Consider the following 21,732-nt stretch of genomic DNA (forward strand, 5'->3'; position numbering starts at 1 on the left):
GCCAGTAAGTCGCCGGCTGTCATTACAGAGTACCAGAACCTGCTAATAAACCAACACTATATCCAGGCAGTCATTACAGAAAGGCTTTAACTGCTTTTCATTTGGCAATGCAGGCGGATTCTTAAATCTAAAAAAACGTAAAAAACCAATTAATACTTAGTTGTTTTATTCAGTTGGTAGTAAATATTTAAACTAAAGCATAAACATTTTAAAACATGTGACTTTTTATGGTGAAATTTGTGCTAAAATAATTTCAAGGTTAATTGTTTCTTAAGTGAGTACCCATGGTTCTTTTGGACACTCAGCAGAATTTTATTTGGGTTGTATGTGATCCATTCCTAAATCATTATGTGCTCTGCATTAAACACAGCTTGTTTCAAAGTTGTGAGTCAGCAATGAATTAAATTGGACAAAGGTATGTTTTTCTTTTGTTATTAATAATTACTTTGAAATGCCTTGATTTATTTGTGTTGTAGACTAAAACCTTTGTATATGTTGTCCATGCCTCCTTGTCCACCGTGTCACATGCAATAGGCTAAACAAATTCCATGTATTGATTCCGGTGTATTGATTTCTTCGCTGTTAGATCAAAGTGCCAGATTAAGTTTGTTTTGCTTTTTTGTTTTGAGAGAACCACAGCAGCAAAATCCACTATAGAAACTCCTACAACAGAGAGTATGGAAAAAGCAAACAGGAGAAAGATCAAGGCTAATTCTGAGCTCTCTGTGCAGAAATCCACAGGTGTTCTTGTGTAGAACTGCTTCAGTAAGTTTGTCACAGTTAGTAAAGTGTCTGCTTTGAAGTATTACATAAAAATCGTATGATAAATGAAAACAATGCCGTTTATATTTGCTTTTCAGCCTGTTGTTATGAAGTTATATCTTCTTTCACTCAAACCAGTTTGTTCAACTTAGAGAAACTTCACCTCTCACAAATGCCAGAGATGAATTTATGATACTTGGAAAACTGGAAAAGGGAGTCTTTTATTTATGCCAGACTTCACAGATTTATGTTCACGTATTTTCTTAAATCTTTCTTTAGCTTATTCTCATGCAGGCACATGCACGCATGCATGGGCTGTTTTCAGTAGCATTTCCTGCTGTTTTTCAGTAGGCAAACATACGACTCCATAATATGTCTGAGTAGACCAACAATGCAGCAGGGATTCTGAACAATTTCACAGTAAATCGACATGAAAGACTAATGAAGCCAAAACTGGCCACAGACTCTCAAGCTGACCCACTTGTTGGTTTCTCACTATTTGTACAAACTGGCCTACATTATCCCATTGCCAACTTGTATTTAGTTCAGGTCAATTTATCCTTTCAATCTCCTTCAACCCAGCTGAGCCCAAACACCCTTACTGATGTGACAATAAATAGTAGCTGGGAGAAAGTAAAAAAAATTAAAAAGCAGGAGATATAAATATGCAAATGTTCCAATACGCATCATGTTTGATGTGTGTGTAAAACTGTTGTTCAGTTACAGCTATTGACCACACTTTTATATAACATCAAAAAATGAAAGTATTCTTCAGTTTTATTACACAAAATATCAGTTCATACAGGTATAGCATAAAATGTATTTAAAACTATAAAAGTCCAGATGAAAGTTAAAGGAAATTTAAGACATTTGTTGGAGCTATAGAGCATCTATTTGCACCATAAATACGTCACACTATAACAATAATTAAAACTGCAAAATTAGCTTCACATATAAAGATTTATATGGCATCTTTATGTACACGTAAGAAAAAAAAAGCAGTTTTTATATGATAATTTACAAGTATACCGTAAACAGGTGGTTCTGTATACAGGCTCACGAGAATTACTGCTGAGCTTGCAAAATGTATACGACAACAGTAAACACTATTTGCGCAGACAGGGCTGCATTTAAGCAGAACAACATGTAAACATTTGGTTACAAAGATCTGCTACCAATTTGTGATGCTCCGGGAGCTAAAACTTTTAAATTCCCAATACTTGGGAGAGCAGCACCAACATGTAACCAATAAAAGAAAACAGCAAGAAAAAAAAAACTGAAAAAAAAATGTGTGACTATCAATTGACAGCAGCTGAAGCACTTTTTGAGGCTGCAGTCATAAGAGGAACCCTTCCGCATTCTTGTGCAAGTGTGAATATTCACTAAGAGTTCCTGTCAACAGTATAGCTGCTGTAAATATTCTTCTGCCAGAAAGCAGCTTCAGTTAAAAAGCGGCAGGAGACCATGTCACACGCAGCAGAATGTGCGCTCATTTTGTCAAAAACTAACCCAGATGTTGCCTTAAACAGCCGTAACTCGAACACATGCGGTTGCTGCACAACCGCTGTGTGCTTCAAAAAATAAGAAATGGTGCAGAGTCACTGTTTTACACCCGAAATAGGGTTTAACCAGTACTCCTTCAGGAAGTACTGCTTCTCTTTCTGGTCTTGGGCCTCCTCTTGAGAATTTCCTCCTCTTGGTCACTTTCACAATCCCTCTGATTCAAAGAAAAAGAAAAAAAAAAGTTGTTTGCATCATTAATATTGTGACAGCAGCAGATTGTAGAAATAAAAATATGATCTTTTTTAAGTAAAATCCGGAATTACAATTTGAACTATTGTATTCTAATCCATCTAACAATGTTTCTGCATTACTGCTGCACATACTGTATATGCACATTTGAACCACAAGAAACTATGTATTGGAATGTCCTAAGGTTTTTCCAAAGAAACATCTATAATACATCTATAGGCACTTATGTACTCGGATATAGACTAGTAAAGACGCTTGTAAAGGAAGGAATTTCACCATCTGCTCCTAAGCATAACAAAATCTATCAAAGTATTTCTAATGTATCTGAAAAATATATTTTTCAGAAGTAAACTTTTCTCAATTAAACAAATGTACAAAAGTTGCTGGGTATTTTTTATCCACTCCAGTTTAGCACCATTTCTCAAAATACAAATTCTTGCTCAAATATTTGTTTGTTTATATCTAATGAGATACAGCCACATTATCGGCAAGTGTTGATTTGTTGAGGTGGCAAGATAAATATGCTTGCTGCTTTTGTTTAAAACAATCACATCTTATCCAGAGTAGAATTTTTTGATTTGTTTAGTGTGAGATTCCACATCTTTATCACTATTGCAGACAAATTCGTCCTTACCTAAATACAAAATCATAATTATGGCTGGTAAGATTGCTGATCTTAAATTAAAAGGAAAGGTGATTCTAGACACATGTATGCAAGGTTAGGTAAACCACACAACTCTGTTTCCAGTATCTGACAGAAGCAAAGCCCTCGCAGAGACTGTCTGTGAAATGGCAGCTCAGATATGAGATGCTGATGCAAGCAGTCTAAACTTGCATCAGTAAAGTCTGGAGGCAGCTTTCCTAAATTATTCCTCTGCTGCAACTGGTGAACCCTGGCAACGTTCTCCTCACCTGATCCTCTACAGGCAGCTTCTGACCCTTCTTCATGATCCTCGTTAAGTGGTTGCACAAAGCCACGATTCGAAAGGACAGCTGAAAACATCATAAAAAAAAGGTGTGAAATCACAAAATTAACCAAGTGCAACATTTTCCACAGTTGATTTAAGAATTAAATCAATCCTCATCATGCAATTTACCTTCCAGCGTCGTCTTGCATACTGCTTTTTAAAGTTCTCCAAGTTGACCACTGAAAGCCTCTTCACCATCGCTTGCCTGGAATTAAGAGGCTAAAGACACACAACATGGGATGACATGACAAAGAAAATATGTGATGTTAAATGTTTAATTCTCCTAGCATCCCACTGCTCAGATGTTGACAACAAACCTAAGATAGGTCAAGGGTCTTGCTAAAATTGCAGTTTAAAAAGTGAGTTTATAGTAAAAAAAAAAAACATATTTTATTTCAGAGTTAAAGAAAAAAGAAGACACAAAAATGTGAGAAAAAAAATATTTATTTGGAAAAGCAAATTAAAGTAGAATTAAAGAAATATATTTATACACCAGAGGTTTTATAATGGGTGATGGATACTTGTCATCTCCATGAAAGACATACAGAAGGTAAACAGTCTTAACACTGAGTAAAAGTGCAAATTTAAATGAATCAAAAGCAGAAATAACATGTTTTAACAAATCTTTAAGAAACAAGAATTGCCATCAAGTAAAATAAATAAGTACATAAATACGTAAATAAAGTAATAAAGAAAAAAATTAAATATTAACTTTCTGACATCATTAAATTAAGAAAAGTGCTTGATTTTGTGCTCAATGTGAAATACTTTCATTTTTAAGGAACCAACATAATTACAAGTTTTAAAAGTATTTCAGAAACAAACCGTAAATATAGTTTTATGATCTACAAAAAGACACTAATTTCTAACAATGTCTGAGTTCAAGCCGGAACCATTAGGAAATTAGATAAGTTTATTTTTGGACAGGGAGCTGAGCCTGTTAGTAGTTGGTGTGGGGATGTGAGACAGACGAAGCTCAGACAAGGAGCGCAAATGAGTGATAACGAACTGAACCCATCAGTGAACAGATAGAGAAAACCAAGGTACCGTACTTCTTCAACTGATAAGCCAGTCTCCTAAACATTGCTTAACTTTGTATAAATAATCTATTTCTAATATTTTACGTTGTTACAAACATGAGATGAACTGCACTAGAATCACTGAATTAAACTTTCAATCTGAGTGGGTTTGGGAAATAAGAAAACTTCTATACCTGCGAGACCAAATGTTAACAAGTGATACAGAGAGTTGAGTGAAAGTTATAAGAAGTTGTAGCTATAAATGTTTTTTTTTTTTAGAATAGAGGAAATAAGAATATTTAAAATCAATGAGATAAGACAGCCAGGTTATAAAATCTAAGTTGCTGCACAGTTGCCAGATGCAAACCTAAACTCACATCCAGCGATGATGAAACCAGCTACTCATGACATTCCAGGAAATTTCTGGTAAAATCATTTCAAAAGAACTTAACACCACATAAATATTTAAATAAATAGTAAAGGCAAGCAGTCTCTGTGTTACTTCCTATATGTCCATCTATGTTCAAAGAAACTAACTGAGTAACCATTTTCTCCTTTAGTTTATCATGAAAGCAAAAGAAATAGGCTTTTTTTCACAAAATTCTACTTCATGCTCATATTTCCTGTACTAAAAAAGTGTTTCTAACACATATTAACTAACTTGTGTAACCTCATCTAGAACCATGGTTCTCAGACTGCAATACAAGTATCAACACCTGCATTCATTTTTCTTTCATTGGAGATTTTGTCATCGATCATTTACAACAGATTCACGGAAATGAAGAAACAACTCAAAAAGAAATATGACCAGGTGCTGGTGGCTTTGTTCCATCTATACCAAACCTAACTTTGCTCTTCAAAACCTTATAACGGATGACAGCCAAATTTGACTGAATATGTTGGCGCTGGGAGACTCCATTCCTACATTAGGCAGACCCTCATACATGGTTTGGTCTCTGGACACAGTTCAGATCCGCAGGACTCCTGCGGCAGAGCCTGGTTTACGTCTGCAATCAGATCGCCGTTCTGGATGCTCCATTAACTCCCTCAGGAGTTGATGGAGCTCCCAGTTCAGCTCCAGCCTCATGATGTTCAGCTGGCTCTGCCTGATGTTCTCTGGAGTCACATTTATCGCCTTGACGTCCTCCTGCAACTGCCTCCATTTTACAAACTTCAAAGTGAGTCTGAGAGGGTAGTTTCCTCACAGCTTTGCTCTGCCCCTGGTACTAGGCCTCCTTGTCGACGTAGATGGAGGACTGCTTCCACGCCGCATTGCATTGTACTGTGGGGACCCTGCACCTCCAAAGGCCCCTTCTCCATGAAGCCAATGTGCCTCACCACACAAGTAAAGCACTCCACATTAATGTACGTGTTGTTTTGAGGCAAGCTGCGGTGTGACTGGATGCTGTACTGCTTCAGATGTTTGCTTTCCAGCTTTTCGGTTTTCTTCTCGGCTCCAGACACATTGCCATCCTCCTCCGTTTGGCCGCAGGACTTAAGAAGGATTGAAGGAGGAAGGGGGGAACACTGAGTGAGAGGCAGTCACACAGATCCATCTTGAAAACACACACTGTGGTGAAAATCCCAGTAGATGAGCCACAGTGGTGGTTAGTGCATGAAGATGGTGAAAACACAGCAAACATTCTTGATGAGTGTGTAATATTTCCTGGTTTCATGCTCTGATCCAAACAGGATGGTGGGACTTTACAGCAAAGAAAAAAACAAAACACCTTTTACATGCATTACAGCAACCATTGTGAGTGAACTTCCTCAATGTCGCAGGCTGTTGTATTTCCTCGCCATCAAAATCTGGGATATTTCGTTTCGGTTCAGTCACATCTAGACACAGAGACTTTTCACACAGCCTCAGGGTCTATATGATGTCGTGGGTGTAAGTTGTGAAGGGTGAAATAAATACCCCAGGTGGGAGTGAAGTCCAGAAACATACACAAGCCAGTGGGTGTAAACTCAGGGACTCTGAGACTGCAGTCAAACATCTTTGAACTTTAAATGATAAATCTACTTTTCCTATGAGTAGTGACTCCGTTACCGGGACACGGTAACATTAGCAACCTCTTTTGTTTCATTTTCAATAAGACATGACTAGAACAACACCAAACATGCCCCAGAGCAGTCTGAGTCCACCACATACCTTAATCCACGGGTGATTCAAGGCATCTTGGATAGTCATTCGTTTTCTGAAATTGACAGAAAAAGGGCAGCTGAGTAAACAAATCTGTCAGACACACGGCGAGATAGTCTGTCATGCATTACAATTAAACTGTCTAAGGAGTTAAGTCAGATGAAAAAGCTCTCAGGAATATCATGTTTCCTAAACGGGTTATTTAAATGGAAACAGATGTTAGAAATAAGAGGTCACATGATGCAATTAAAGATAAGTATTATTTTGTCTATGATAGTTAGCTTATGTTTTAGCCACAGTTTGTTTTACTGATACGATACATAATATTGTCATGAACACAAAGTACAACCAGTGCCTTACAGAACTGTGTGTACTAGTTGAATTCCTTCATATTAATGTGACATTTTGAACTGAAGACAAGTGCTAACCTCCCTTTTCTTTTTTTTGAAAACATGGATATTTTACATAATATGAAATGTGTGGTGCATTTGTCAAACAAATACAAGGCTCCTGGATGAAAACATGTTAGAGTCTAAGAAAAATCATACTTGGCCTAAAGTTCACTTTCCATAGGACATAACCATAAGCGTACAACCAGAGCAAAAATACAATGGTTTCAAAGCATATTCATGTGTTGGAATGGTACTGTCAAATTCCAGAGCGGTATTTAGCTGATCATCTGTGGCAACACTTGAAAATGTGTGTTTAAATATGCTTTTCATCCAGTCTGACTGATCTTGGGTTATTTTAGAAAAGAAAAGAGAACACATTTAATTTACAGAAGCTCAAAGATGGTACAGAGACACCCTGAAAGACATTCCGCTGTTCCTGCAGAGAAATGTTGCTTCTTCAAAGTATTGACTCAAACAGGATGAATATCAATGTGCGTTGCAGTTTTTTAGATTTTTAATCGTTAAACACTTTTCACATGAAGTATTATTCTCCATAGCACAATCATGCATCACCTTGTGCCACATAAAAGCCTAATAAAACACACTGAAGTTTGCAGTTGAATGTGAAATCGTTCAAATGGTATTAATACTTTGGCAAAGCACCAAGTGCCATAAATCTGGACTGACTGATGTTTGACAACAGATCTCCTGTAGCATGTCAGATTGTCCCTCAGCTGTTTTCCATTGTTTTACCTCGTGTCCTTTTCCAGTAGCTGCCTGATGAAGCTCTTGGCCAGCTCGCTGGTATTACTGAAAAACTCTTCATCAAAGTCATAGTCCACCGCTGAGATGTTTCCCAACGTTTCCTGCTTTGTTTCACCAAGGAAAGGCGAGATGCCGCTCAAACTGAAACAACAGCACAGAGATATTTACACACTGACCAGGACCTTCTCCACATAATCCCCTCCGACGCATTGAGACACCAACTCACAGTATATAGGTGATGACTCCGATGCTCCTGTGAAAACAGCACAAGATTAATCCAAAGTTATGCACAGCGGCTTGTTATGTGGAAGCCAGCAGGGTCAGACGTAATTAGAGGCTCTCACCACATGTCTGCCTCCAGTCCTAGCTGCTCATAGTTGACTATCTCCGGAGCTGAAAATAGACAGAGCAAACTTAACTTTGCAGACTACAAAGGGTCAGGCGACAAGCGATTGGAGTGTGAAAATATTCCAGAAGGTAAAAAAGCTCTTACCCACAAATTCAGGTGTTCCGAAAATGTTTTTGAAATCTGCCCCAGGTTTTATTTTGTGTGCCAGTCCAAAGTCTATGACTTTAATGCGCGGTAGAGGGATACTCCTGTCCAGCAGCATTATGTTTTCAGGCTACAGGACAAGCACAACAAAAGCAGACGTCTTTTTAACAGTTTTTTCTTTTTTTGTTTGTTTGTTTGTTTTGCTGCTAAGATTGGATAATGAGTGAACAGGTAGTCAACTCAGGTTACCTGGATAAAACTGCCTTTATATGTATGCATTAAAGAAAAGCAGGTATTTGTGTTAGTGCAAATTATAAGACACATTTTCAAAGGTTCTTGTATCTATTAGCTCACTGCAGTTTTGCTACAGAGCTTCATTTTATGCATTTTGTGATATGCATAAAATGCATAATCACATAATCACATGGAAATCTTTGACATGCAAATATTCAAAGCACAAACTGGAAGGCGGTCTGTGGGCCTCCCTGTTTGCTGCTTTTTCCACACAGGATGCCAGCAAGGTTTGGTTGAGGTAATATGATACAATTCTGGTCAGATTCTGCAAATATTTCTCAATTCAAAAGCTGTTTACTCTTTGTGACCTTTGTAAAAAAATTTGTATATAGCTCTGACACATGGGGGAGAAAAGTGGCTCAGATAAGCTCCATTTCAACAAAATAAAAAGAGAAATATTTTAATCCCCAAATATAAAAAAAACAAACAAACATCCAGTTCAATCATAATCCAATGAATAATTAAAGAAGAAAAAGAGAAAATTTAGCTGAAGGAATCTTGGCTTCTTTTTTTTTTGGTGGAATATGAAAGTTTAAACATAAGCTAACATTGTTAATCCTGGCTGTATTTAGCAGAATGAGGTGAAAGGTGGAAATTGCGGTTGGACGTACTTTTCCTGATTTCCTGAGCAGAGTCTGCCAGCAGCTAGGCATCCTTTTCATCAAATACCCCTTAGCTGCTGAAGCATATTGGCTAACAAGACGCATTTACAAAGAGCAAGCAATGAATCACTGTGTTGCAAACTGAATAGCCATTGTATGCAGTGATGCTTTTTCATAAGGGAGATACGGCTCAGAGCCTGTCTGCTGTTCCCAAAGCAAGTTAACCGCTTCCCATTTTTACGAGCCCAGAACTATGCATAGTCTAAGCACTGTAATGAAATATGACTTTATCCATTAAATAGGGGTCAAAATTGATTTGCAGCGTATAAAAATCTAAATGTTTAGAATGATGAACTGGTACTGGATTATTACCCTCCCCAAAGATTCGTTTAAACTTTATTTTTATAAATTTTTAAGAGGAGAGACTCAACCAAGGAACTAATCTAGAACTGCCACTGATTGTATGACCCAAACTGGACCGATTGTGAAGGTAAAATCTCTGGGATGGTACGATTACATGTTTCTTAGTGGTTCAACACTTCCAGCAACTTATTTCTCCCTTTATGAGAAAGGCATCTCAAATGTATGTAGTGTTTCAAATTTGAAAATGCAAAAACATTGGTGGGGAAAAATATATATCTACAAATCATCCCTTTTCCGTCTTCCAAACATAATGCACTTTATCATTGCTTTATTGGAAAATGAAGGACCAGCTGGATTTGTCATGACTAATAGGTTGAGGCTTGGGTTCAATGTACATCAACACTCTCTCACTTTAAATGCAGAAAATAAAAAGAGTGAAAAGGAGAGTAAAAAAAGAGAAAGAACAGCAATTTTGACAAACCTGCGTGGGCGACCCGGCTCTCTGAGAGAGAAGAGATAACCTTGTGGAGTTGCTATCTGACTGTCTAAATGCTTCCAACCCCAAAACAGGAAGGATATGTGTATCAGAGAGGTGAGACATTGCCTCAGAAACATTAAAGACTTGCTGGTTGAATTTCACACAATGTTCTCAAAGCCCTAAACCCCATAAATCTTGTTGAGGGGAAGGATTTAGTCGTGGGTAAAGTCTAATAGTGATGGAACATACCGTACCTTTAAATCAAAATGCGCAATCCCCTTTGAATGGAGGTACTGCACCCCGTCTAGTATCTGTTTAATAAACTGAGTGGCCTCCTCCTCACAGAGAGACTCTTTCTGAGCCAGGAAATCAAAGAGCTCCCCTCCGGAGACCCTGCGAACACACACAGACATGTACACACTTGACTTATTGTGGACTCAGATAATCAAGAGCAAGGGCCTCTGCACTCCTTTATCTAAAGTGTGCACTCAGGAGCTGGATGCCCAACTCCTGGATGCCTTAGATACAGAATATATGTTTGTTGTATCAACTCGGGAGACATTAACTCTACATATGAATCATTGTTTTCCCTCCATAAACCTAATGAAAAAGCTTATGGCGGTTTATGCATAAACAGAGAACCATCTTGCAGCTAACAACCTGTTGAATCTGTCAGTCACTCAACAATAATTGGATTGAGTTTTCTCTGGTCCTAATTAGGCCCTACATTTTCCCAGGCCCTCGTTGGACACAAAGGGGGCCTGCTGGGGCATAGGCATTATTTTCTTTGTCAGATCATTTGGTTCTATCTCACACACATGATCGTTTCCAGCCAAAGTGTTTAAACAAACAACAGTTTCAGCAAACAGTTCATGTGAGCAGAAACACCAAAGTTCAAGGCCAGTGAGTTGCGCTAGTTATTCAACTCAGGAATACATTTTATAAGAGATTGTTCTGGCACTAATAAACACTTGAATACTTCCACATTCTGTCCCATGACAACGTTCCAACTATAATTTTATTATGATTTTGCATGACAGACCAACAGCAGCAGAGTTTAATGGAGGGACAATCTTTCTCCAGGATAACCATTGTCATTCAGTCCTGGAATCTCACCTTAATGGGAAAGTGATTGCCGGAAGATGGCTGTCATAAATCGTGTTTAAAGTTTGCTGCTAGCCTTGTGGAGGGCAAAGTAAACATGTGGAAGAAGTTACTCTGGTCAGATGAGACCAAAATTCAGTTTCTTGGCACACATGGCAAGAAACTAACATGCTATACACACCATCATCGCAATGAAGCATGGAGGTGACAGCATCATATTGTGGGGATACGTTTTATCAACTGGGTCAGGAAAGCTAGTTGGAATTGTATGGGAAACTGGATGAGGCTAAAATCTGGGTAATCCTGGAAGAAAACCTGCAAATACTTGACTGAGGTGACAGTTTAAATTTCGTTGTTCTTGTGACAATGACAATATAGATCTATCTATCTATCTATCTATCTATCTATCTATCTATCTATCTATCTATCTATCTATCTATCTATCTATCTATCTATCTATCTATCTATCTATCTATCTATCTATCTATCTATCAGTTCACCTTTCATCAGGACAACAACCCTAAAATACAACCAGAGCTACAGTGGTTTGGATTAAATTCAAGCAGTATTAAAGCGGTCAGGTCAACCTTTAGATCTAAATTTAGGATCTGAATTACACTGCTCTCCATTCAGTCATGGTATTTTGTGCAAAAACTTCACATGCAAAGCTTTGTACACCTTTATTTACAAAGCTCTGGGGGGCAAACACAAAATCTCATTTAATAGTAATATAAAGTGCTGCTCAACACATAAAAAACACAGTAAAAATAGGCTTTATCTGTAATGTCAAAATGTGAAAAAAACTAAGCATGTACATTTAAAGCTAATTTGTTTTAACCAAAAATACAGAAGCGTATAAGCCACAATGGCTGACTGAATCGTGCAGTGACTCACAGTTCGAGGATGAGCACCACGTCTGTGCGGTTCTCATACACGTCATGCAGCTCTACAATGTTTGGGTGTTGGATCTCCTGCAGGATGTCCACCTCTCTCTCAATCTCCTCTCTTTTCACGCCCCGTCTGCTGACTCGACTCTGGCGCTTTTTGATGAACTTGGCAGCAAACGCAGTGCCTGTGCTCTTCTCTTTACAACGCCTGACAACTGCAAACTGCCCACTGTGGAGACAAAGGAAAAAAAGCAAGATTATTAATAATTAGCATGATAAATATCTTCAGTCGTTTGGTATATAAGTTTGGAGCAGGTGCCATTTTATGACAACAGGACATAGCTAAACAAATACTGAGCAGGAACCTGTGTGTCAAAAGTGTCTGAAATATTCTGATGCAGTTCATTACTTCCTGTTTCCTGATGAGACAGAGAACAATCAACCAGGCTGATCGTGTGGACAGAGTCTCTCACCTCCTACTTCAACTAACTTCCTGCCAAAGCTCTTCCTTCTTTTCCAGCATCTAGTCCACTGAAAGAATCCCACAAAGTCTGAATATTTCATAACAGAGGTGCAGCATTCAGACCATCCACAATTGGTTCATTGTGTTTTTATGTGTTTTGCTACAGCCGCTGAATTCTTGACCCTTAATGGATGAGCTGACTGCTCCTTTAGACTCTGTTAAACATCTTACTTTTGCTGTCATTTGCATCTGTCAGGTCTTTTCAGTCAGAAATGGCCCACCAACATAATGAACTACAAGTATGAAAACATTTCCAACACAACATCCAGTTAACAATATATAGGAAGCCTAAGACTTTGTTTTGAGGGGATTCTCAGACTAAAGTAATCTTGCTGCCTCTCCTGCTGCTTCAGTCATTTCCTGCTGCTGTGGACTGACCGCCTGACTCTATACATCCCGACTGGGAAAACAAACCTCTGAGTCACTCGGCCATTATTGTTCGATCACGCAAAATATGAGTGGGCATGTTTATGAAAAAAATGCTTGTATCTTTTGCAAATGTTGCACAACCCTAATAAGGTCATTTAAGGCTAAATTGCATATCTGCAAAGAGCTGGAGTATCGAATTTATATACTTGTTTACACAACATTTAAGAATAAAACATTTTCTTTTGAGATGGTGTGCCTGACAGCGACCTTACATCAGGCAAAATAATGACTATCAATCACAATAATGTAATCATAGTTCATGAGTCTTCGCAGAGTTTTTCTGTTTCTTCATATGCTTCATGTAATTTTATTTTTTTAATGAGGTGGCTAATGACTTAGCCATCAGGTTTTACTTAGACTGCTCCTCCACACTTGTAATTGTTCATTCTGAGTAACATGATTTTTTGTACCTCATCAGACCAGTAGATTCTGCTGCCTGTGCTCTAGAAATACATTTGGAAACCCCCCTGTTAACTGAACTTAAAGTCTCATATGTCACAGCTATAGTGAGGTCTATCATTTCCTATGATTTTCATATTCATAACAAACCTCCCGTGTAACAAGGGCTAGTTTTACATAATACTGTGGTTCTACTTGGAAGCAAAAGAATACTGGCTCCAGACTTACTTCATTTTGGAATAATAAAAGTTATTGTTTTGAGAGATAAATTTAACTCCTTAATCTGTGGAAAAAAAAATTCACTTTCTAGTGGTTTGCTGGTATAACAAACCACGAGAAATGTCTGAGCTTTCCTGTCTGAGCTGATGGAAGTCAAGGACTTTGTTTCCCATCACATTTTAAATGTGTTTAGATCACGGGATGATGTGTTACTTGTTGTGTCCCTCTGTGAACATGTCCTCTGTCTGCTGCTGAGTGGAATGGGTTTGATAGGCAGGTAGGCTGAGAAGGTTTCTTACACAGTAGCAGCTGTGGCTGAACCTTCTTGTGTACCTTTAATAAGTGCTTACACAGACAACACTGGTGCATCTCAGAGGAAATGAATAGAAAGCAAACATTGTGGTATAAAGTTACAGCTGATTCTTTGAGTCCTCTTCAACCACAATGTTGTGAGAGAGTTGGACCAATTTGTTGTTTTACAGACACACCCAGTCCAGCTCACTGCTGAAAAGTATCCTCTGTGATCCTCCCACCTAGAAAATAACTAAATGCTAACCAGTATTACTTAGGCACCTGATGAGAGAAGAATTGAAAGTTCACATTGCGCATCACAGAATGAAGCGTGACTGCCATCTAAACAGCTTACTAAACGCAAGATTCATTCACTTTGGTGGCTCTTTGTGGCTAATTGCTATGTCAATTAGTCACTGTAGTCATTATAATAAGTATAATTTTCCAAAAGGATTACTTGTTCAAGCACATAGATCTGTCCTTTCAGCACAAACAAACACAGACGTGCTATTGGAAGTGTTTCAAACATTTCCAGTATAGAGAGAAACAGAGAGGGAGGAAAAACTATCATGCTGGGTTTCATATACGACTTAAGTCAAACCCAAGTTGTTCTGACTGCAAACTGGAAGACCATCCGGATATGCTAAATGTTGTGTGATTCATGACCTAACCACAATTTGACACACAAGCTAATAAAAGTGTACTTTGTTGCATTTTTCAGTATTCCAACAAAATTTTGCAGTGTTACATTGGAGTTTTTACAATGTTCCAATCATGTAGCCGCAATGCTGGATTATGAAATTGAAACAGGGGACAAACACCAGACTCTCCCACCTGGAATTTCAATTTTATACACTCCCTTATTCTATTTTTTTTCACCTTTACCATGTGCATATTTGCCATTGAGAACTTTTTGCGCATTGCCTTTTCTTAGTAGCACAAAACTATGTTGTAAACCAATGAATGTTTACCTCAGAATACCAAACTGAAAACATCTAAGTCCTGCTGGGTTGCTGTTTTGTAACGTTCTGGGGAATCTTTAGACATACTGATTTGGTATACCAAGATTCAGAATGCCATTAGACAGGTAAAGACATTAACGGGTGTTCTGCCTGTGAGTCTGTTGAAGAGGAATGCATTTCAACTGTTGCTTTGTGCTGTAGATAACTTTCAAGAAGCCTTTCTATTAAAGCCCTAAAGCCATGGGTTCTTTCGAAGGTTTATATTCAATGTGAACATGTTTCAGCACAGAGCACAAGGGAAAGTGAGGATTTAACTTGCAACAGTGCCCCAGAAGCTGTTGCATATACATGTCTCATTGTAAAAATAACTACAGAGTGGGTGGATGGGGGCTAAAGCAGTTTGGAAACTCAAATACTCCCTCTGTACGATCTGTTCACAGGCCATCTCCACCCTTGAGCCCTCCCTGAAAGACTGACCCTGATATTGAAGACCATAATTATGTGTGAACTGAGGAGGAGGGAAGTGGACCTAAAGAATTTCTTTTGCAAAAAAACAAGCATCAAATGGCCTGAGGGGAGGAAGTGTCACATGGTAAGTAATCCTAGGAATCTGCTCTAAGTATATAAGCTTGAGATTGATAGATGCCATTAAAATATGAGAAAGTGGCCAAACCAGCTGTCAGTGTACAGGCTTTGTTTAAGTGTGGTCACAAAGTGTAGAGTAACAGCAGAGAGAGGAGTGATGGTGGAAGTCCTGTATGTCTTTGTATTTAAGCTGGTCGGTGTGGCTGAAAGTGTCACGTCGCTCCAGAGTTTCCATTTCCAACAGCTGACAGGCCATTATCCACAGACAAGGTGGAGAGAATGCTCGGACAAGCGGCGCCGACGAGATATCAAAATGTGCTTCTCAACTGAGTAACTGCTGGTTCTGTGTGACAAAGACAGTTAGAATGATAGCTGATTTACCGTCCTAAACCGATCATCTCTGTCATCTGCACACCAAATGTTGAGGTGCTCAGGGGGGAAGCACATGGATATCCTCTAATGGGCGTGAAAACACTAAATTAGACTAACAGACATTTATTTGCTCTAAAAACGGCATCTTTTAATGTTCTATACCCTGAAAATGTTCAGAATGTCTCCCGAATGATTAATTATCAGAAGAGCTGCAGCGCTGCGTATGAATTGACCTCTGTCAAACAGGAACTTTAGGAATTCCAGAAAGTTCACCATGTAATTTTTTTTTTCTTTTTTACTCAAAAGCAGCAATGTCTGCATCCCAGAGCAAACTACACACACTCTTTTCCTACTCCTCACATAAATACAAAAATACATGCCTGCTGTCTGGAGTAAAGATATATGGTGTGCAGTATAGCTCTTTCTCAACCATACGTGAACTCTTGTTTATTCATAACATCTGAGTCTGAAATATGTGTTGCTGCATCATAAGTGTAATTTGTTACTTCTTCAAACTGACAATGTTTCTATAGTTAGTTTCTTTTACAGGACCTTGTCTTGTGTGACAGGACAGAAATACAGTTTCCTGTAAACATTTGCCTATCAGTTGCTTAAGAAATACATAGTTTGCATTTTACTTTATTACTGTAGCAACTGCATTTCTGGTTTTGCATAGACAACAGAAAATAAAATAGTTATTTTTATTCTGATATTTATCCATCATATGACCAAACAAGTTTAGTATGAAATATGACTATGAAAACAAAAAACTCAAACATCCATATTTGTCTGAGGAAGGAGTAAAGGGGTGGAGCAGCATTACGTCCTTCCATGCTCAGCCAGAGAAAACTCACTCCAGATACTGATTTCTGGAAAAATTCAGTGGGTTTAAAAACAGAACTTTTAGGCCCTTGCTTGGACCACACTAAATGTCACAGGATATATAAACAAAATAATTGAGGTTTAATTTGAGGAAAAAACATATTAGTATGAAAGATCGTCATTGATTCTTTTATCATAAGAACAGCTAACATTAAGAAAACATTACTTCTATTTCTTGACTTTTAGAGGAAATAAAGGGACTGCTGCAGTGTTGCTAATATGGTTTAATACATTTGACTTTTTCCAACAAATCAATTAAAATATCTCCTCAAGCGATCCCTTCTTAATCATATAATAAAAACAAACATTCACAGGATAGAGGGGCTCACAGAATTAACAAATTAGTAGAAAATGATGGGAATCAGATGCTGCAGCCTTCACAGTCACCAGATCTTGACTAAGTTGTGTGCTTTGGAGAAGAAGTGACTAATAACAAACCTCGCAGATGGAGTAATGTTGTTTGGACGAATGTTTTATCCCTCAAGATGCATTCCAGAGACTTGCAAAATCGCAGCTAAGCTGTGCTGACGTTGTTCTGGCAGAAAGTGGTGACCCAACACATTATTAGGAGGTGATTTATGGATGGTCCCTACGGATTAGTGTTTATGTCAGCTTGAATAAAAGAGTTGGATCTGTACATAAAAGAATGATATAGCCATGTGTATAATACTGCTTGTAAAAAACCAATGTCAAACCTGTCAGGATGTTGTCAAAGAGCAACGGCCAAATTCATAGTGACGTCAGTCAGGATTTCATCACGAACAGAAAAGTTTAGACATCTTTCTTCCTGTTTAGGCATGCAAAGAGAAAGGGTGCTCCCTTTTTTATGACAACAGAGTACCAAGTTTTTGTTGTCTCATCCAACCTTTTTCCTGATATAACAGCACAACTAGTTTCATATGTATCATGACTAGTCATGGGCTGGTTTCCAATATTAAAGTACACCAAGTGAATCACTTACTATTCCAAAACTCATACAGTAATCTGTGATAATGTTTTAAAGATTTAAAGAGAAAGTGTCAGGGTGATCAGGGTTTATCCAGCTGTAAGAACATAAGTAAATATAACAGTGCTCCTCCCCTAAAAGTGGTGAGTTGACTGGGAATAAAAAGGCTACTACACTTTCACTCCCTTAGAAGCAGACATGTTCAGCTTTCCAAACAAACAGTCATTCTGTGTAAAATAAAAGATTGCCACCCATCATTCTTACTAAGTTAAGCAAAAAAAAAAAAACACCTTCATAATCAGACAATCTTCAGCTGGAGTGGCTCAAACCAGTAATTGGGGGTTACTGGTTATTCAAATCAGTGATCACACTAAATTAAATGCAATCTCATAATATTGACCATTTGTACATATTAATAATTTAATTAATAATAGATATCGATGACACTGGAAAGACTGAGGGAAGAAGATTAAATTCTACATTTTAAATGTTGGTAACACTTACAGTACATCATAGATAAAAGTGAAACTTATTGTTTAAAGAGCTAACCAATCTTCCTTCTGACATTTGCTTTTGTTACAGCACATGAAGCAGGGGAATGTACCAGTGTGAATGTGAGGTTATTACGTAGATGGCAAAACAGTTACAGTACCTCACATCTAATGACTTACAACTTCAAGCTTGGGTTTGTTCAGGGGAAAGAACACAACTGTCCTCAGTGGTACAAAACACCATCGACAGTAGGGCAGAATGATGAATTATCAACCCACTAACGACTAGCTCAACATCTCCATGGAGCATACAACCTACTGATCCCTCAAAGTTTACTTTTTGGTGATCTTATTCAACCTTTCCAACACCTGAGGAACAGTTACTCAAGTGGAAAGCTATGAATCATTAAATGTACGCCGTGTTGATTCATCTGTCTTGTTTGGAAAATTGTCACACAATTGAGGTGTAAAACAGAGTTGGCGACTCGCTGTGTCTCTTTAAATTTTTTGGTTTTCACTTTCTGTGGTTTGTCACCACAGGATTCCGGGTTCTCATGATTGTGCTTCAGAGCATGTCTCGAGATAAACTCAGAGCAGAATTTTCATGCTTCAACACAACTGATATTATCAGGATTTACAAAATGCACGTCCTTGTCAGTAATGCAAAACATTTTTCAGCTGTTCTCAAAGGAACAATTATTCTTGAAAAAGTTATCTTTATTTATTCAATTATTTGTATTCAGTTCCATGAATTTTAACAAAACTTGTAAGCTAAACTTTTTCACATTATGCAACATAAAGGCCACAAACTTTATTTCATTGGAGGGGGGGATGTTTTGTTTTATAGACAAAAACAAAGTAGATCATAGTAATTGTGAAGTGAAAGGAAAATGAAACACCAATGTCTAGCATGCACATGTATCTAGCTCCTCTAATCAGTACCTGTCTTCACCTTGGCAGAAGCAGAAGACATGGCTAGTATTTCTACCAGTTTTACACATCAGAGACTAAAATCCTTGTGCATTCTTCTTTGCAAAATAGACAAAGCTCAGTCACAATTAAATTGGAACATCTTTTTTTTTAAGTATTGCTGCAGATTCTGAAATGGATTTAGGTCTGGGCTTTGACTTAATTATTTTCTATGGGCTATTGAAAACTGGAATTAATCATTTTATTACTGTTGAATACATCTGCACATTACGCTTTTTGTCATTTAATTTGTAAAATAAAAAATAAAAAAAGAAAGAAAAAGTTTGAAAACCATGTATCATTCACATTCAAATGCGAAAATTCCATTCTGCTTCATAAATATCCACTATATTTTGTTGGTCTAAACCTGAAAACAGGCTGAGGTTTGTGTTTGTAGGCTGAAAAAGTTGAAGGAGTATGAGTAATTTCTTGTTTTGCTGTAAATATTATCAGCTTTCAGTTATCTGTGGAAAATTCCAGAGATAAGTGATTGGGGAGTTATTCATAAATCATTGATTACTTTCCACAGTTATTAATGACCTAAAGATGGTCTTTAAACTATTGGCCTTTAAACTATACATACCATGTTAGGGATAAAATGGGTTGCTTTGTTAGACATTCTTCTTCCTTTGGTGTAAACATACAAGTGGTGCAGCCGAGACAAAGATGTTTTGGAGGAAATGGCCATGAAAAAGCATTAGGACACAGTGTGTTTACTTGGTTTAACAGCGAAAAGGTTAGAGGTCACCATCCGTTTACATCCACTCTATCTGCTGCTGCACATGCCTAAGCCGGCAATTACAAAATAGATACGTGGCTTCCTCAGTGAGTCTATATTGTTCTCTGAGAACTTCCTTAAATTCATTTCCCCAGGAGATAGGTAGGTTTGCTTCAAAAATATTTGTAAGTGTTGTACCCAGAAATCAGCTCTGATAATAGCAATAATAATAATAATTAATTATCCCAAACACATCCTGTTTGTCTGATTGTGTTTGCATGTCAACCTTTATCTCATGTAGTAAACTCCAACCCAGTTAGTCACAGTGACACTCCCCAGCTCAAGTTTAAACAGGCCAGCTGTGTGCATACTTTCATACACTGAGCCACGCAGCCCGCAGAGACCTCAACCACACACACACAATACAGAGTGACATTTAAAGAGCAGGGAGGAAATATCTTCCTCTTCACACAACTTTGAGGGATTCCTCACCTTCCCAGTTCTTCTCCAAGATCATAGAAGTCCTCCACGTTCTCCTGCTTGAATACCGCCATGCCAGGTGTCCTCATTGATGTGGCGGTCTCCTTGACGTGTGCTGCAGAAGCCTGTGGATCAGTCTCCCCTGGAGCAGTCTTCCTATTTATCAACTCCACAGGTTCGACTCTGTTGGTGAATAAAGGGTGTTCATGTTGGTCTCTGACTTAAGGCATAACATTTTTCTACCACATGTTCCAGCTTGCTATAGCTGCACCTACTTTCACATCACAGCAGAAAAGCCATCAACTTGTAACAATAATGACTGATACAAATGATCTATAACATAGGAGTATTACCAGTTGGACAAACTAGGAATTTTAGTTCTTGCGATTATTGAAGGATTAGAGAGGGAAAGAGGATTTCTGCGTAATTAGGGCAAGGCCTCTACTGTGAAACATTTTATCTGGCACAAACATAAACTGATTAAAATTACAAGGCCTTTCCGGGTGTTCTGCTTGAAAATCTAAAGACAAACTGGAAACAAATAGTCTATCTTGGCTGTGAACAGATTGGTACAAGCAAATACAAACTGAAAAGCCACAAACTTCCTATCTAGTGAGTTTCACAAACTGCCATCAAACAGACACTTGAGGTTGTACCGTCAGTAAGATGGAGAGTAGAGGATAAAAACTGCATCAAGTCCCACGTCTCCTACAGCCGGTCCGGTCCTCTCATAGGTGCAGCAGCTGAGGCAGAAACCTGGTCCTCTGGCTCCTCTGCTGCCAACTCGCACAGCAAACCCGTCAGGCTTTGTTTCTACACAAGTCCCTCCCCCCACAAACCCATCTTTACTGATCTGTTATGAAAGTATAGCGTGCAGCAGAAGAGAGGCAGGCAATCAGCAACGATCACCGCATGTCTGCTATTTGGTCTGACATGGTTTTTGAGGAACTGAGAAAAAAATTTGTATCTACATCACGGATGCAAATAAAACCAGATGCTCATGTCAGAAGTTTTTATTGAATCGGTTTTACAAAAGCTAAGAGATACATAGACTTTAACAATTCCCATCTAAAATCTGACAGATTAAGACAGACTTGCATCAAAAAAAGTTGAAGTGCCCTGTAGTATTCTGAGTTTTCTTAATGTGTTTGTGCAATACACTGCCAAAAAACATGAGAAAAAAAGAGGAAACACATAAGCAGAGATACGTTTTCAATGTAGCTTATTTAAACTCGCAACAGACTGAAAGGTTTTCGACAGAGCAACTTATTTCATTACTAGTTGTAAGAATGAATAAAAAAAATGAATCTAAATAATTGGGAAATGTTGATCTCATGAGAAACCTGCTCTCATAAACATGTTTGATGACAGCAAAAAGAAAAATTCAAACATTTTTCAATGTTTTACATTTGATTTAAAACTGTAAACCAGGTCAGGTCCAGAT

The 21,732-nt window shown here is 38.0% G+C and overlaps 1 protein-coding gene across 1 annotated transcript; it reads right to left on the reverse strand.

Annotated features, from left to right (window-relative positions):
• Positions 1-1,519: 1,519 nt before the first annotated feature.
• Positions 1,520-21,086, reverse strand: dapk2b (death-associated protein kinase 2b). Its single transcript, XM_032548072.1, has 12 exons — positions 20,945-21,086; positions 20,301-20,471; positions 12,030-12,251; positions 10,286-10,424; positions 8,295-8,424; positions 8,146-8,194; positions 8,028-8,054; positions 7,790-7,942; positions 6,654-6,699; positions 3,612-3,701; positions 3,427-3,507; positions 1,520-2,479 (listed from the first exon to the last, which is right to left on the reverse strand). The coding sequence occupies exons 2-12, from the start codon at positions 20,375-20,377 to the stop codon at positions 2,402-2,404; spliced, it is 1,092 nt and encodes a 363-aa protein (XP_032403963.1). The 5' UTR covers positions 20,378-20,471; positions 20,945-21,086; the 3' UTR covers positions 1,520-2,401.
• Between the last annotated feature and the right edge of the window lie 646 nt (positions 21,087-21,732).

Source organism: Xiphophorus hellerii, chromosome 2, assembly GCF_003331165.1.
Source record: "Xiphophorus hellerii strain 12219 chromosome 2, Xiphophorus_hellerii-4.1, whole genome shotgun sequence".
Taxonomy (NCBI): domain Eukaryota; kingdom Metazoa; phylum Chordata; class Actinopteri; order Cyprinodontiformes; family Poeciliidae; genus Xiphophorus; species Xiphophorus hellerii.

What these genes read in the sequence shown, in the direction of transcription:
- dapk2b (XM_032548072.1), bottom strand. Translation starts at nt 20,377, where the DNA reads ATGAGGACACCTGGCATGGCGGTATTCAAGCAGGAGAACGTGGAGGAC. An exon ending in CTTGGAGAAGAACTGGGAAG is followed by an intron (nt 12,252 to 20,300) that starts GTGAGGAATCCC and finishes TTGTCTCCACAG; the next exon opens with TGGGCAGTTTGCAGTTGTCA. An exon ending in CTACTGGAAAAGGACACGAG is followed by an intron (nt 6,700 to 7,789) that starts GTAAAACAATGG and finishes TGTCAATTTCAG; the next exon opens with AAAACGAATGACTATCCAAG.